This window comes from Notolepis coatsorum, assembly GCF_963971535.1.
Source record: "Notolepis coatsorum genome assembly, chromosome: 4".
NCBI classification, from domain to species: domain Eukaryota; kingdom Metazoa; phylum Chordata; class Actinopteri; order Aulopiformes; family Paralepididae; genus Notolepis; species Notolepis coatsorum.
Window position 1 is genome coordinate 135,382,959 of NC_140168.1, and position 12,834 is coordinate 135,395,792.

At 47.5% G+C, this 12,834-nt stretch overlaps 1 protein-coding gene across 3 annotated transcripts in view; it reads left to right on the plus strand.

The window, feature by feature from the left end:
* The window catches only part of LOC311226840 (uncharacterized protein), a 136,624-nt gene extending 124,413 nt beyond the window's left edge, over positions 1–12,211 (plus strand). For all 3 annotated transcript variants that reach the window (XM_084312259.1, XM_084312260.1, XM_084312258.1), the window contains exon 8: positions 8,785–12,211. In XM_084312259.1, the coding sequence (XP_084168385.1) occupies positions 8,785–9,029 (245 nt within the window). In that variant the 3' untranslated portion in view covers positions 9,030–12,211. The remainder of the gene's footprint in view (positions 1–8,784) is intronic.
* The last annotated feature ends 623 nt before the right edge of the window (positions 12,212–12,834 follow it).

Below are 12,834 nucleotides of genomic sequence, written 5' to 3' on the forward strand. Positions count from 1 at the left end.
TGTTCCCCGGAAGGAAGCAAACCCCTCAACCTGGCCCAGAGTGAGCCCACTGAGTCCCTCAACGTTCCGGCTGTCCTCTGGAACATATCCTGTCCCCCCACCTCTTCCGACTCAGCGTCCTTGACCTCCCTTTTTCCCCTCACCCCTGTCCCCTGTGCCTGGTTCGGGACAGGCTCAACCCTCCTATCTACCCCCACAACCCGATCCTCGTTAGTATAATGGTAAGTATCCCCGCCTGTAACGGGGGAATGGTCAAAATCAAAAACATGCCCTTGCGGTCCTCCGGGAAACACCCCTTTTGGTTGTAGTCTTATCTTCTCCCCCCCTTCCTCGATGGGGGGCAGAGGGGGCGCCTGATTCTGAGCCTGGTCATGAAAGCCTGCCGGTACTTGAGCCTGAGCGGGACCCCGTGGGACTCCTACCCACTCAAACCCGTCATCCTCAAGGACGGGTCGACCGTGACGGTTCTCAATGACGTTGTTGCGCCCGGCCGACCGTCCGCACACTGCTGCCAACATCTGCGGGAGCATCAGCAGGCACTGCACCTTCCAGTTGCCGTCTCGGGCCCTCCATGTCGGGTTCTGCATAACTGCGATCGATTGTATCCCCCAAGAGATCGCCGCTGGCCTTTATGCAGTGATTGAAGTGGAACCAGGTCGTTGATCCTTTGACTTGGACTGCCGTTCCAGTCGATCGGATCACCTCGTACGGGCCCTCTCTCCGGGGTGATGACCACTTTCTCTTGTGGACCTTTACGAAGACCAGATCCCCAGGGATCAGCCTCGGTTTGGTGGCTTCCTTCTCCGCCTACTTCACCCCCTTTTTCTCCTTTCTCTGCTCCTGTCGAAACACAGCTTCATGTATTTTAGTCACTTGCTGAAGATATTTTTTCAGATCTTGCTCAAAAATATCTAATGCCGGGCCCCTAGCCAGGTGTCTAAATGGCGGTGCTGGCATGCTGCGGCCTGTAAGCATTTCATGCGGTGTTAGCTGTGTTTGGCGGTTTACGCTGCTTCTAATAGCCATCAGAGCAAGTGGCAAAGCATCAATCCAGTTAAGCTTAGTTTGCATACAGATTTTCAACAGTTTGTTTTTAATGACCAGATTGGCCCTTTCCACCTTTCCCTGCGACCCGGGACTATAGACACAGGAAAGGCGCTGTTTTATACTTAATTTCTGCATCAGCCCTTTAACCACCTTGTCGATGAACTCGCGGCCATTATCGCTTTGTAATATCGTGGGAATTCCAAATCTCGGAATGACCTCGCGACACAGGAACTTGATCACTGTGTCCGCGTTCTTGTTTAGATGGAATGGCCTCAATCCAGCGACTAAAGCAGTCCTCTACTACCAGGAGGTATCGTTTGCCCTGCACTGGCGTTATCATCGCTTTGACCCTTTTAACCTCCTTCCAGTTAAGAGTACCCTCCTCCCGTTCGGATGCACTCCTTCCCCTACTTAGATGCACCTCTCCCCGTAAGGTTTAGGCAGTCCGCTACGACGCAACAACCAGCTCCTTTCTCAGGACTGCCTTGTCCGACGTCGGCCCCTCTCCCCCAACAGAGATGCAGGTCTCCACTTCCGGCGGTAAGGTCTCCTCTCATGAACGGAAGCAGTCCCCTTATTTTACCTTCAGGTGCAGTTTAAGGCTGGGTCCCTTTCCAACCTTAGGAGAGACAATCCAGATTCCTCTGAATTGACACCCCTCATCCCTCTGCTTCCCAGCATTTTCTTTTCAAAAACACTGATCACAGAAGCACAGCTCGCCTACTAACCCTGTATCGGCTAGTAAGGTTACTGTGGCCTGACTGTACATTAAGCCAAGTGCATTTATGCCCATACTGTCCAGTCACTCACAGTCCCACTTCCTGCGTTTCTGTGACTATAAGCAGGGGTCATAACGCTCTCCTGACCGGCTGGCGACCCAGTCGATAGCGACCTCATAGTCCGTCATCAAATCAGGACCCCAAGCGGCTGACTGTCCGTAGTACCTATCAGCCACTCAGTTTAGAAACCGACGGTCTTGTCCCCACCCCACTTGCTCTGGGCATGGAAATATTGACCGTTTTCGCCAGCCTTGCCTGTTCACGGCAGGAGCTGTGCCCCTTCCGGTGCACCGCCCTGCTCCTAGGTGTGGACTGTCGTCCACGTACCACCCGGTGCCCACACCAACTTACGTGCGACGTTTCCTGGGCCGACTAGACGGTACCACAGTGGTATGTTATTTCATACCTCGTTACGCACGAGGGCCTTCAGTTTCTCCCCAGCACTATATGGATTGTGTTTAACGTGCGCCCAGACTCTTGCGAGCCCACTGCCGCCTGTTACGGACTAGAGGTTCGGGGCGCCTACCCCCTCCCTAATCCGTGTAGTCCATAATCAGATGTCTGAATGGTCCCTCAGGGAGGGGTGTGTAAGCCGCCACTGTCGGTACTCCTTTGCGCACATTGCCCTGTAAGCATGTTAAACACCTGGCTAGTGTAACGTCAATTTGTGCCTGAAGCTTTGGGGACCAAAATCCCATTTTCGTGATTCGTTTCAGGGTCTCTGCTCTTCCACAGTGATCAACACCATGAGCCTCAGGTATCACCAAGGACAGAAGATCGATGGAGGCGACTATCAAACCGTTATGACTCCTCCACAGACCATCTGCCCCCCTTACAGCCCCCCTCTCCGTCCACGACTGTTTCTCGGCCTGCGTGGCTGAGTCCTGAAGATCACTCAAATTATCCTCAGTTACCTCAGTCGTCAGTTCGGCCGCAAACATCAGAACAGCCGTGGACGGCACCGCAGCCGCCGCCTTCGCGGCCTCGTCCGCCACGTTGTTTCCCGTCGTCACAAAAGACAGGTCTTTTCTGTGTGCCTGGCACTTTACGATAGCAATGCTTTTGGGCAAATTTACAGCCTGAATAAGCGCCACAACCTGCTTGTGGTGAAGGATCGGTGAGCCGTCCGATTTCTTAAAGCCTCTTGCCTTCCAAATGGCCGCGAATAGGTGGCATACGCCATGCGCATAAGCAGAGTCTGTAAAGATGTTAACCGTGCGATCTTTAGCTATTATGCATGCTTCTGTTAGTGCTATTAGTTCTGCAAGCTGGGCCGAACATGGTTGCATGCATTGTCCGGCCTTTCTTGTTAGTGTTTCTCCGTTAGGTTTGCACTGTACGACGGCGTATCCTGACCTTAAATTTTCCCCCTCCCGATAGCAGGACCCATCCACAAAAAGTGAGAGTTCTGCTATCGCGAGCGGGTCGACTCCCAAATCAGGACGGAGTTTCACGAAAGCCTGTACCTCCACCTCGCACTCATGCGGTTGACCCTCGCTCGGGAGTGGTACCAGATCCGCCGGGTTACTGCCGTGGCATGTTTTTATCGTAACGTCCGAGTACTGCAGGAGCCTCATGTAAGCCTGTTGCCGTTGGCTGGTCAGAACAAATTTGCCTCTTTCAATCAAGTTTGCCAATTTGTGATGTGTCCAAATGCAAATGTCATATCCCATTGTCACGGCCGTTGCCTTCTCATACATCAAATGTGCTGCGGCCAGGGCCTGATAACAAGGTGGCAGACCCTGCTCTACCGGCGAAAGAGCTCTAGAGTAATATGCTATCGGTTGTTTTTTCCCACTCACCCCCTGTGTTTGAGTCAGGACAGCTGTCGCATGCTGCGCTCTATGTGAGACGAATAGGTGGAAACACTTCTCATAATCCGGCAGCGCCAGGGCAGGGGCTTGTAACAACAGACGCTTAATGTTTATGAACGCGTCCTCCCCCTCCTCGGTCCATGTCAAGGGAGCGCGAAGCTTGTCTGTACCCGCCTCTTTTATCATCATCCTCAACGGCGCTGTCGCTATCGTATAGTCCTCCACCCACTCAGAGCTGTACCCAGTCATCCCTAAAAACGTCATCATCTGTCGGACCGTCAATGGCCTAGGTGCCTTGGATACAGCTTCGAGTTGCGTGGGTGAGATGTTTTTTATGCCCTATTGAATGACGCGAGACAAGTACTCAACTTTTGGCTGGCAGTACTGCAGTTTTGAACGGGATGCCTTGTGGCCTCCCACGGCCAATCCACTCAAAACTTTGATGGAGTCCTCATGGCACTGCTGACGTGTATCCGAGCAGATTAGAATGTCATCTGCATACAGTAAAACCGTGCTGAGTAGTGTGTCGCACACTCCTTGCAAGTCTTCCTTGAGCGCCTTCGAGAAGTAATGCGGCGAGTGCGCGAACCCTTGTGGCAACCGGGTGTAAGAGTATTGTTTCCCCCTGTGGGTAAAAGCAAACAGATACTGAGACTCTTTTTCCAATGGAACACTGAAGAATGCCTGCGTGAGATCAATGACCGTATAGTACTGCGAGCTACTCGGGATGTTTGTCAGGAGGGTGTGTGGATTAGCGACTTCCGCCTCTGGTCCAGACACCACGTCGTTCACCGCCCTCAAATCGTGTACCAGTCTGTACCTAGCCCTGTCCGCCTTTAGCACTGGGTGGATAGGTGTATTACATCTGGATTTGAAAGGGACGAGCACTCCCCCCTTTAACAGTCCCTCAATCTGATGTGATATAGCTTCCTCCGACTCTGGCTTCATTGTATACTGTCTGATAAAGGGTGGTCTACAACCCTTCTTTAACCTGACCTTCACTGGCTGTGCCGACAATATTAGACCCACATCTGTGTCGTGTTTTGACCACAACCGTTCCGGGGTGCGCGCCAACATGTCCTGTTCCAGCAAAGCATCCGCCTCTGGAATAACGCAAGGGTCTCCTGGTAATCTGATTACTTGCGGTTTTGCCAAAACTGAAAAGGAAATCATTATTTTTATGAAACTCCCATCTGCGCTGTTCCAAATTAGCGGAGATTCCGTGGAGACCCACCTTTGAGTCTCGGATTCCTGTATCATTGAACCTAGATGTTCGGATTCGTAACCAGGATTTATTCTCAGAGTGATGTGTGGGGCGGCGTCTCTTAGTCTATGTTGTTCCCGTAGATACTTACTCGTGTTAACCCTCAACGCCGCGCCCTGTCTCCCTACAATTATCGTAGATGAGTTAATCTGCACCTGCTCGGGCTGTCCCTGCAACCATGCCTTGTTCCTAACTAGGTCACTATTCGTCAAATACTGTAGTGTGCAATGTGCCTCCATGTTTGTTTGTCTAGACTGAGGCAGTTGGGTTTTCAGAAATGGCTCCCAGGGGTCACAGACCCTTTGCAGCTCTGCATCTATGTTGCCCAGCCAGAACACAGTGGCCTCTTTCTCCCCCGTCCCTTGTAGCATCATTTGGTACACGTCTTGTTCAATTTGAATCCCCTCAGGCGTACATAGGATTTTACAGCCTAGTTTACACATTGCATCTCGTCCCAAGAGATTGCGCGGGGTGCTGTCCGAAATTAATACAGGTATTGTTATGGTCTTGTTGTTATACGTCATAGAGATTGGATCTGATGTGGGTATTAATTGTGTTTTTCCCGAGAATCCGACCGTCCGAACATACTGTCCAGACTGGGGTAAGTGAGCGGCGTATTTTTGCTTTATGCAGGAAAAACCTGCTCCAGTGTCTGCCATCATCTCTGTTAATTTGCCCTCCACTAGGACCTGCAGAATAGGTTCTTGCTCAGCTCCCTTGGAAACCACAATCATTTGATTTCCCCCCGTCGCATTCTCTGGGCACCCCTAGTGATTACCCCCCTGGTTTCGGGGCCCTCCTGTCTCCCCCTGGTCGTGGGGCCCTTGTGACTCCCCCTGGCGCACGGGTCTTCCATACTCCGAGCCGGGACGGTATGGTTGCCTACATCTCATTTCCCTGTGTCCCTGCATGCCGCAGTTCCAACAGTGGAAACGGGGAAACTGTTGTTCGTTCCCCGGTCCCTGTGTAAACCGTGGGCCTGATTGCCCATTCCCTGCCTGCCGCCTGGACGCCTGGTTCTGTGAACTATAGCCATAGCTTCTCACTACCTGAGGTGCAGGCGGGGGTCCCTGGTCCTGCATGGGTGGAGAGGTAGCAGATGACACCATTACTGCCTGCAGCCTCCTTTGGGGCTGCAGTTGTTGCTGAGTTAACTTCCTTGCGTCATTTCTATCCTGATCCCTGACTTTCTGCTCCTGAGCCCTTTGCTTCTCCACACTATGTGTTACATGTGCACAGAACAAAGGATAAGTCATGTCCATTAACCCCACCACGTCTTCCAGTCTATTCTTAACCACCTCTGGAAGCCCTCTCATCACACTTTCTCTAAACATCGCTCTCTGCAACGGGTCAATTTCTGGGTTGTGTCCTAGCTCACCTCTCCACTCCTTCAGTACTTTGTTCACATAGGCGCCAGGCCCTTCCGTCTCCATTATGGGGTTGCCTGCCAGTTTTGCCGGATTAATACGTGATGGATATTGATTCCTGAGTTTGTACCACAACGCCGCTCTATGCGCGTTGAATATGTCTCCATCATGGGCCTGCGTGTCGCATGCCACTCGCATCGATGTATCACCCATGATGTCCCGGCAGGCACCAACTCCTAGCAAACGCGTCAACAGGGATTTGACGTCACCCACTGCTAGCAGAAAAGATGACGTATTTTCCTCAAACTGCGTGATCCACCTGGAGGCTCCTTCTGAAAGGTCCGGTAGTCTTACTATTAAACCATCGATGTCTAGAGGTGACCATGGCATGTGAAAGATATCGTTCCCCTTTATTAGCAGGGGAAACTGGCCTGTGCTTGTCACACTTCCCACGAATGTAGGGGCGAAAGTCAGGGTTCCTGTAATGTTTCCTTTCTCCTGTCCTGGTTTCGTGTCATTCTCATCTTCCTCCTCAGTCAACAGTTTAGTGTGGCCACACGCTCCGTGTTTCTCTGATGTCTGCTGTGCCACACTCTGACGGGGCTCTTCCTCTATCTTCCTCCCGACTCCCTCCCTCTGCCTGCCCAGGTTCTCTACCTCCTCTTCCTCTGCAGTATACAACTTCCGACGTACTGTCTCGCCATATGCCGCCAGGGCTTTCGGATAGAGATCCTGCGGGGTCAGTTTGGGGGGGGTATCTCGCCTAAGGGAGGTCTCTGATCTAGCGGAGGTTTCTGACCTAGCGGGGGTTTCTGACCTAGCGGGGGTCCCTAATTCCGTCTCCTCATATTCTCCTCTTATTGTCACAGTGCCCACCGGCAATTGCGTGACATAAGGTGGGGATGTTGGTTTCCCTATATCCGTCTCTCTCTGATTTAGCGCTAAAGCTTCCTGCCTGTATGCTCTCCCCTTCTGGGCGTAGAGCTTCATTACCCCCAACTCTTCTGTCCTCTTTTTCAACCTCTTTTTGCTGTTGTCGCCTGGCTTGTGGTTACGAATCATTACATTCATCTCTTCGCATACGTCAAGATCAAAAGTACCTCCGGAAGGCCATTTTGTGTCCCCGGCCTTTGTACGCCTCTGCCAACGGACACCTACCTTGAGAATTATATTTTTTAGGAGCGGGTTCCGATCTAACAGTATGTCTTCTGCTGTATGCATCGTTGTTTAGTGTGTGTGTGTGTTTATTGTGTTGTGTGTGTGTGTGTGTGGTTGTACCGCAGCCAGGACACGGTTCACCTGGTTCTACTACTCTACAGCAATGCTACAGCCAGGACACAGTTAACCTGGTTCTACAATGCTACTACAGCCAGGACACAGTTAACCTGGTTCTACTACTACAGCCAGGACACAGTTAACCTGGTTCTACTACTACAGCCAGGACACAGTTAACCTGGTTCTACTACTACAGCCAGGACACAGTTAACCTGGTTCTACAATGCGGTGTGTGTGTCTGTGTGTGACTGTGTGTGTGTGCGTCTGTTTGTGTCTGTGTGTGACTGTGTGTGTGTGTGTGTGTGACTGTGTGTGTGTGTGTGTGTGTGTGTGTGTGTGTATGTGTGTATGTCGGTGTGTGTGTGTGTGTGTCTGTGTGTGTGTGTGTGTGTGTATGTGTGTAATCAGCAGGTTTAACTCCACCCGCCTGCCTCACAACCCGCTGTCTACCGGGACACAGGAATGTGTGTGTGTGTGTGTCGGTGTGTGTGTGTGTGTGTGTCTGTGTGTGTGTGTGTGTCTTTGCACAGACGTGTGTGTGTATTGTATGTGTGTATTGTATGTGTGTACACAGGAATGTGTGTGTGTGTGTGTGTGTGTGTCGGTGTGTGTGTGTGTGTGTGTGTGTCTGTGTGTGTGTGTCTGTGTGTGGTGAGTGTGTGTGTGTCTGTGTGTGTCTGTGTGTCTTTGCACAGACGTGTGTGTGTATTGTATGTGTGTATTGTATGTGTGTACACAGGAATGTGTGTGTGTGTGTGTGTGTGTCGGTGTGTGTGTGTGTGTGTGTGTGTGTCTGTGTGTGGTGAGTGTGTGTGTGTCTGTGTGTCTTTGCACAGACGTGTGTGTATTGTATGTGTGTATTGTATGTGTGTACACAGGAATGTGTGTGTGTGTGTGTGTCGGTGTGTGTGTCTGTGTCTGTGTGTGGTGAGTGTGTATGTGTCTGTGTGTGTCTGTGTGACTGTGTGTGTGTGACTGTGTGTGTGTGTGTGTGTGTCTGTGTGTGTGTGTCTGTGTGTCTTTGCACAGACGTGTGTGTGTATTGTATGTGTGTATTGTATGTGTGTACACAGGAATTATGTAACAAAAAAAAGGGAAAATTCTGAGGAGGACGAGCTCTTGAGCTCAGACTCCTAAGGGTTTTAAATGCACTCTAAAAGCATTACTTTACGGCTTTAAGATGCGTTCTAAAAGCATTTCTTAACGATGCGTTCTAAAGGTTTTCCCTGGTTCCTCAGGGAAGCGCGGCGTGTTGAAGCGGCCCTGGTCGGAGGCGGAGCGTGTGGCGGTGGAGACCCACCTGAAGAGGAACATCGTGGAGCTGCGTGTCCCGGCCAAGGCGGACTGCGAGCGCTGCTTGGAGCTCTGCCCGCTCCTCGTCAGCAACCAGCGGGACTGGCGGGCCATCAAGTTCTACGTACACAACCGCATACAGCTGCTGAAGAAGCAAGGAAGGAGGGAGAGCGCCAGCTCACTCTGCTAGGTCAGAGAGAGACGGGAAGGAACCAGGAGCTCTACAGGAACTCCCACAGAGACTCATGTCCTTCCTGGTTGTTATGGTGGAATGCAACTTTATTTCTTTATCAAAACGTTTTTTTTTTTTTATGGATGCAGTATCGGGAACTAGGCACACTATCACCTAGAGTCCCGTCACCCTGGTCGTATGGGATTTGTGTAATAAAACTGAGAGAGAACCGAGCGAGCAGATGGGAACGCTCGCATTGGAGGAATAGTGCTCAACGTAGGGCCTGACTTCACACGTCTCAACAGCGGCTGGACTTGGACTTTACTGAGAGTTCAGACGAGGTGGACGCTCTCGATGAGGCGGACGCTTTCGATGAGGCGGCCGCTTTTGATGAAGTGGACGCTAGGGCTGTCTTAAATACTTCGAAGCTTCGTTCGATGGGCATATTCGATGGGATTCGAATATGAAAATAAAGTTCGATTATTAAAAATAAAATAAAAATAAAAAATTATATTATTTTTTTATTTTTATTTTTTTTGGTGCAAAATCAACTCTGACAAAGTTGAACAAAGTGCTGTACAAGTCCCACAGCATAAATTATTATTTTTTATTTTATTTTTAATCTCGAAGCTTCGAATTAAAATCGAATCTCGGACCCAAAGCTTCGAATTCCAAAAAAAATTCGAAGGTCAGCCCTAGTGGACGTTCTCGATGAGGTGGCCGCTCTCGATGAGGCGGACACACTCTGGGTTTAGTGGCGTCTCTGATGGCTGAAGACCAAACATGAATGTGTAAAGAGAAGGAGGGAGAAACCAACGGTTCCAACCCTTAAAGGCCCAATCCGTGATCCAAACGTAAACACATGGTTAGCCCAATTAACTCTGATTCAAAGAAAAGGTTGACTGAGTCTTGATATGAGGACTAACTTTAGACAACATGCTGTCATTCTTTAGTTGACTGACTGAACTCTTCATACAAGGACTAACACTAGACAACATGCTGTCATTCTCTAGTTCAGTGGTTCCCAAAGTCGGGGTCGCGACCCAAAGGTGGGCCGCGAGAAGCCACGGGTGGGCCGCGAGATGATTTAAAAAAAAAAAAAAAAAAAAAATTAATTTTTTAATTTTTTAATTTAATTTTTTTTTGTCAGGTCACTGAACTTAGAAGCAGGCCAGGACAGTGTTTCTAGTTGTATTCTAAAATTCTATTCTATTGTATTCTAAAATGTGACTATATGGTTTTATATTAACTTAATAAATAAACAAAAACGAAAAATCTACTTATTTCAACGAACATTTCAAACTAAATAACAGATTATGCACATAAAACGCTGAAAACAACCGAAGCAACAATAGTATTTTAATGAGGCTATTATTATTATCATTATTATTTTGCAACAAGTTAGCCCTCTCATAAATAGCACATATAAATGAATAACTAACTTGAACTAACTTAATAGGATTGAAGTGATATTTGGCTTAAAAAATCGGTCCCCTGGCAAAAAAAAAAAAAAAAAAAGCCTGACGATGTGCATTGGGCCGCGGCTCTCTGACGCCTTATTTTCTGGGCCCCGGCCTGAAAAGTTTGGGAACCCCTGCTCTAGTTGACTGACTGAGCTATAGATACAAGGACTAACAGTAGACAACATGACTGAGCTCTTGATATGAGGACTAACTGTAGACAACCAATACATTTTCAACTGTATTTGCTAGGGGTGTAACGGTACATGTATTCGTCCCACGACTTCACGGTATGCACGTCACGGTTCGGTACATCCAGCCATACGACGAATACGTCTCATACGACACTAGGTGAAACTAGGGTTGCACATTTTACAAATGTATGCTCAATATCTTTACTTTACACTGACTTACTAACAGTCTTAATACAGAAGGTCATTCATTTAACATTGAATATCAAGCTTGTATTGCCACATTTAGATGAAGAATAAAACGTTGAAGCTTGTAAAGGCATGATGACGAGCCAACATAACAAATTAACAACCGCGCACTCTAGTCTGAACTGGGCTGTTTCTCCCCTCCTCCCCTCCCCCCCTTACTACAGGTGTCCCTGAAACAAAACCATGAATGAATGATATGTTTGTAACACAGCAGGGTCATTACAATAGGCTGAAAATGTTCATCGTTTTCTTGTTCGCCTAATAATAAGAAGAATAATGAACCAATGGAAAGACACACGAGGTGGATCAAAATCCAAAATATTGATAAATCCTCTGCCATTGTTGTGTAACATGGCATCTCTTCTCTAGAGTCGTCTTTCTCTGGTTCACGTGAAGTTAAATCTACTCTAGAAGTGAAACTGAAACTATACACCAGTGGGGGATGGGGCAGTAGGCAATTAATTTACTCAAGTGGATTCCTGAACACAGAATGACACCGTTATCACTGACTGACTACCGCGGCAAGCCTATGTGGAACTAAGTATAACTTAATAAAAAATTATTATATTTAAAAATAACAATTATTATAAAAAAAATATTCCTGTTGTACCAAACTCGTACCGAACCGTGACCCCAAAACCGAGGTACGTACCGAACGGTGGCTTCTGTGTACCGTTACACCCCTAGTATTTGCTATATTGGGTTTTGATGACATTGATGATGTTTGTAAATATTGAGCAAAACAGAGCTATATTTTGATTTAGGATTGGGTAAGAAAGTTCCAAATAGAATATTTTCCATCTTCAATTAAAACTCTTCTCGGAATGTATGTGAATATAACCCTAAATTATACGGCCAAACATTTTTTAATCCCGGATTGGGCCTTTTTAACATCCCTGTAGAGTTAGTCTACTCTTCCTATGAACTGAGACACCTTTGCATTGTACAGTTTCTGTGTTTTGATATAGATACCTGACTGGTGTTGTACCCCCTAAACCCTTGGCTGTCACAAACAAAGTGTATTCAAGTGTATTCTTCAAAGTATTGGACATACTCCACCTGTGGTTCTCTGTATCGCTCTTTAGTCAAACTAGTAGGAATCATGGCACGCGTACTTGAACTTGTTTATCACGTATCATGCTTTTTTTTTTTTTTTTATCAACAAATGGTCTTATTATTCCCAATGTAAATACTTACTATTCAGTGAAACATAGACAGTAGTGGTTATAAAGTAGGTATTATTGTGCTATGGTGTACATACTGTAAATACTACCTGTACTGAATAAAACATATGACATTTTGCTGTGTTTCTTAAAATAAGATTGTAAAAGTGAGGTTTTACATTGTGGAAATCAAATAAAAGACCAACAAATATATATATTATTGATTGCATTGATTGCAACAAGTAATATCAACAATACCAACACTGTGAATTAGTTGTGAAAATGTAAATCTAATGTATTTTCAACCCATAGTCATTTACTAATGCAGTACATTTCAAAACACCACAAAACTAGTTTGTAGGGAAAAAATGCACAATACCGTAATTCCTCTAATAGTAACCGGGTCTCAAATACAAACCGGGTCTCTATTAATGGCCGGGTGCGCTCTTGAGCTAAGCAATTATAAGCCGGCCTCCTAATACAAGCCGGGTTACTAATATACTGAGCTGCATACTGAGCTAGTTACTTGATTTCACTTTGAAAACGTTGAAATGACCAGTGACCACCTGTAATTGCACTGTTTACTATTTCATACAGTACTTGGTTTCAATAAATGAACCCAGTACATTTTACTGGGTTCAAACTGACACAAAATGTTGATTTATTCATTATGATCCGTTTGAAAATTTGAAATATAGGCCTCCCTCTTATACAGGCCTCCTCCTAATACAAGCCTGGTACCCGCTACAGTTGAAACAAA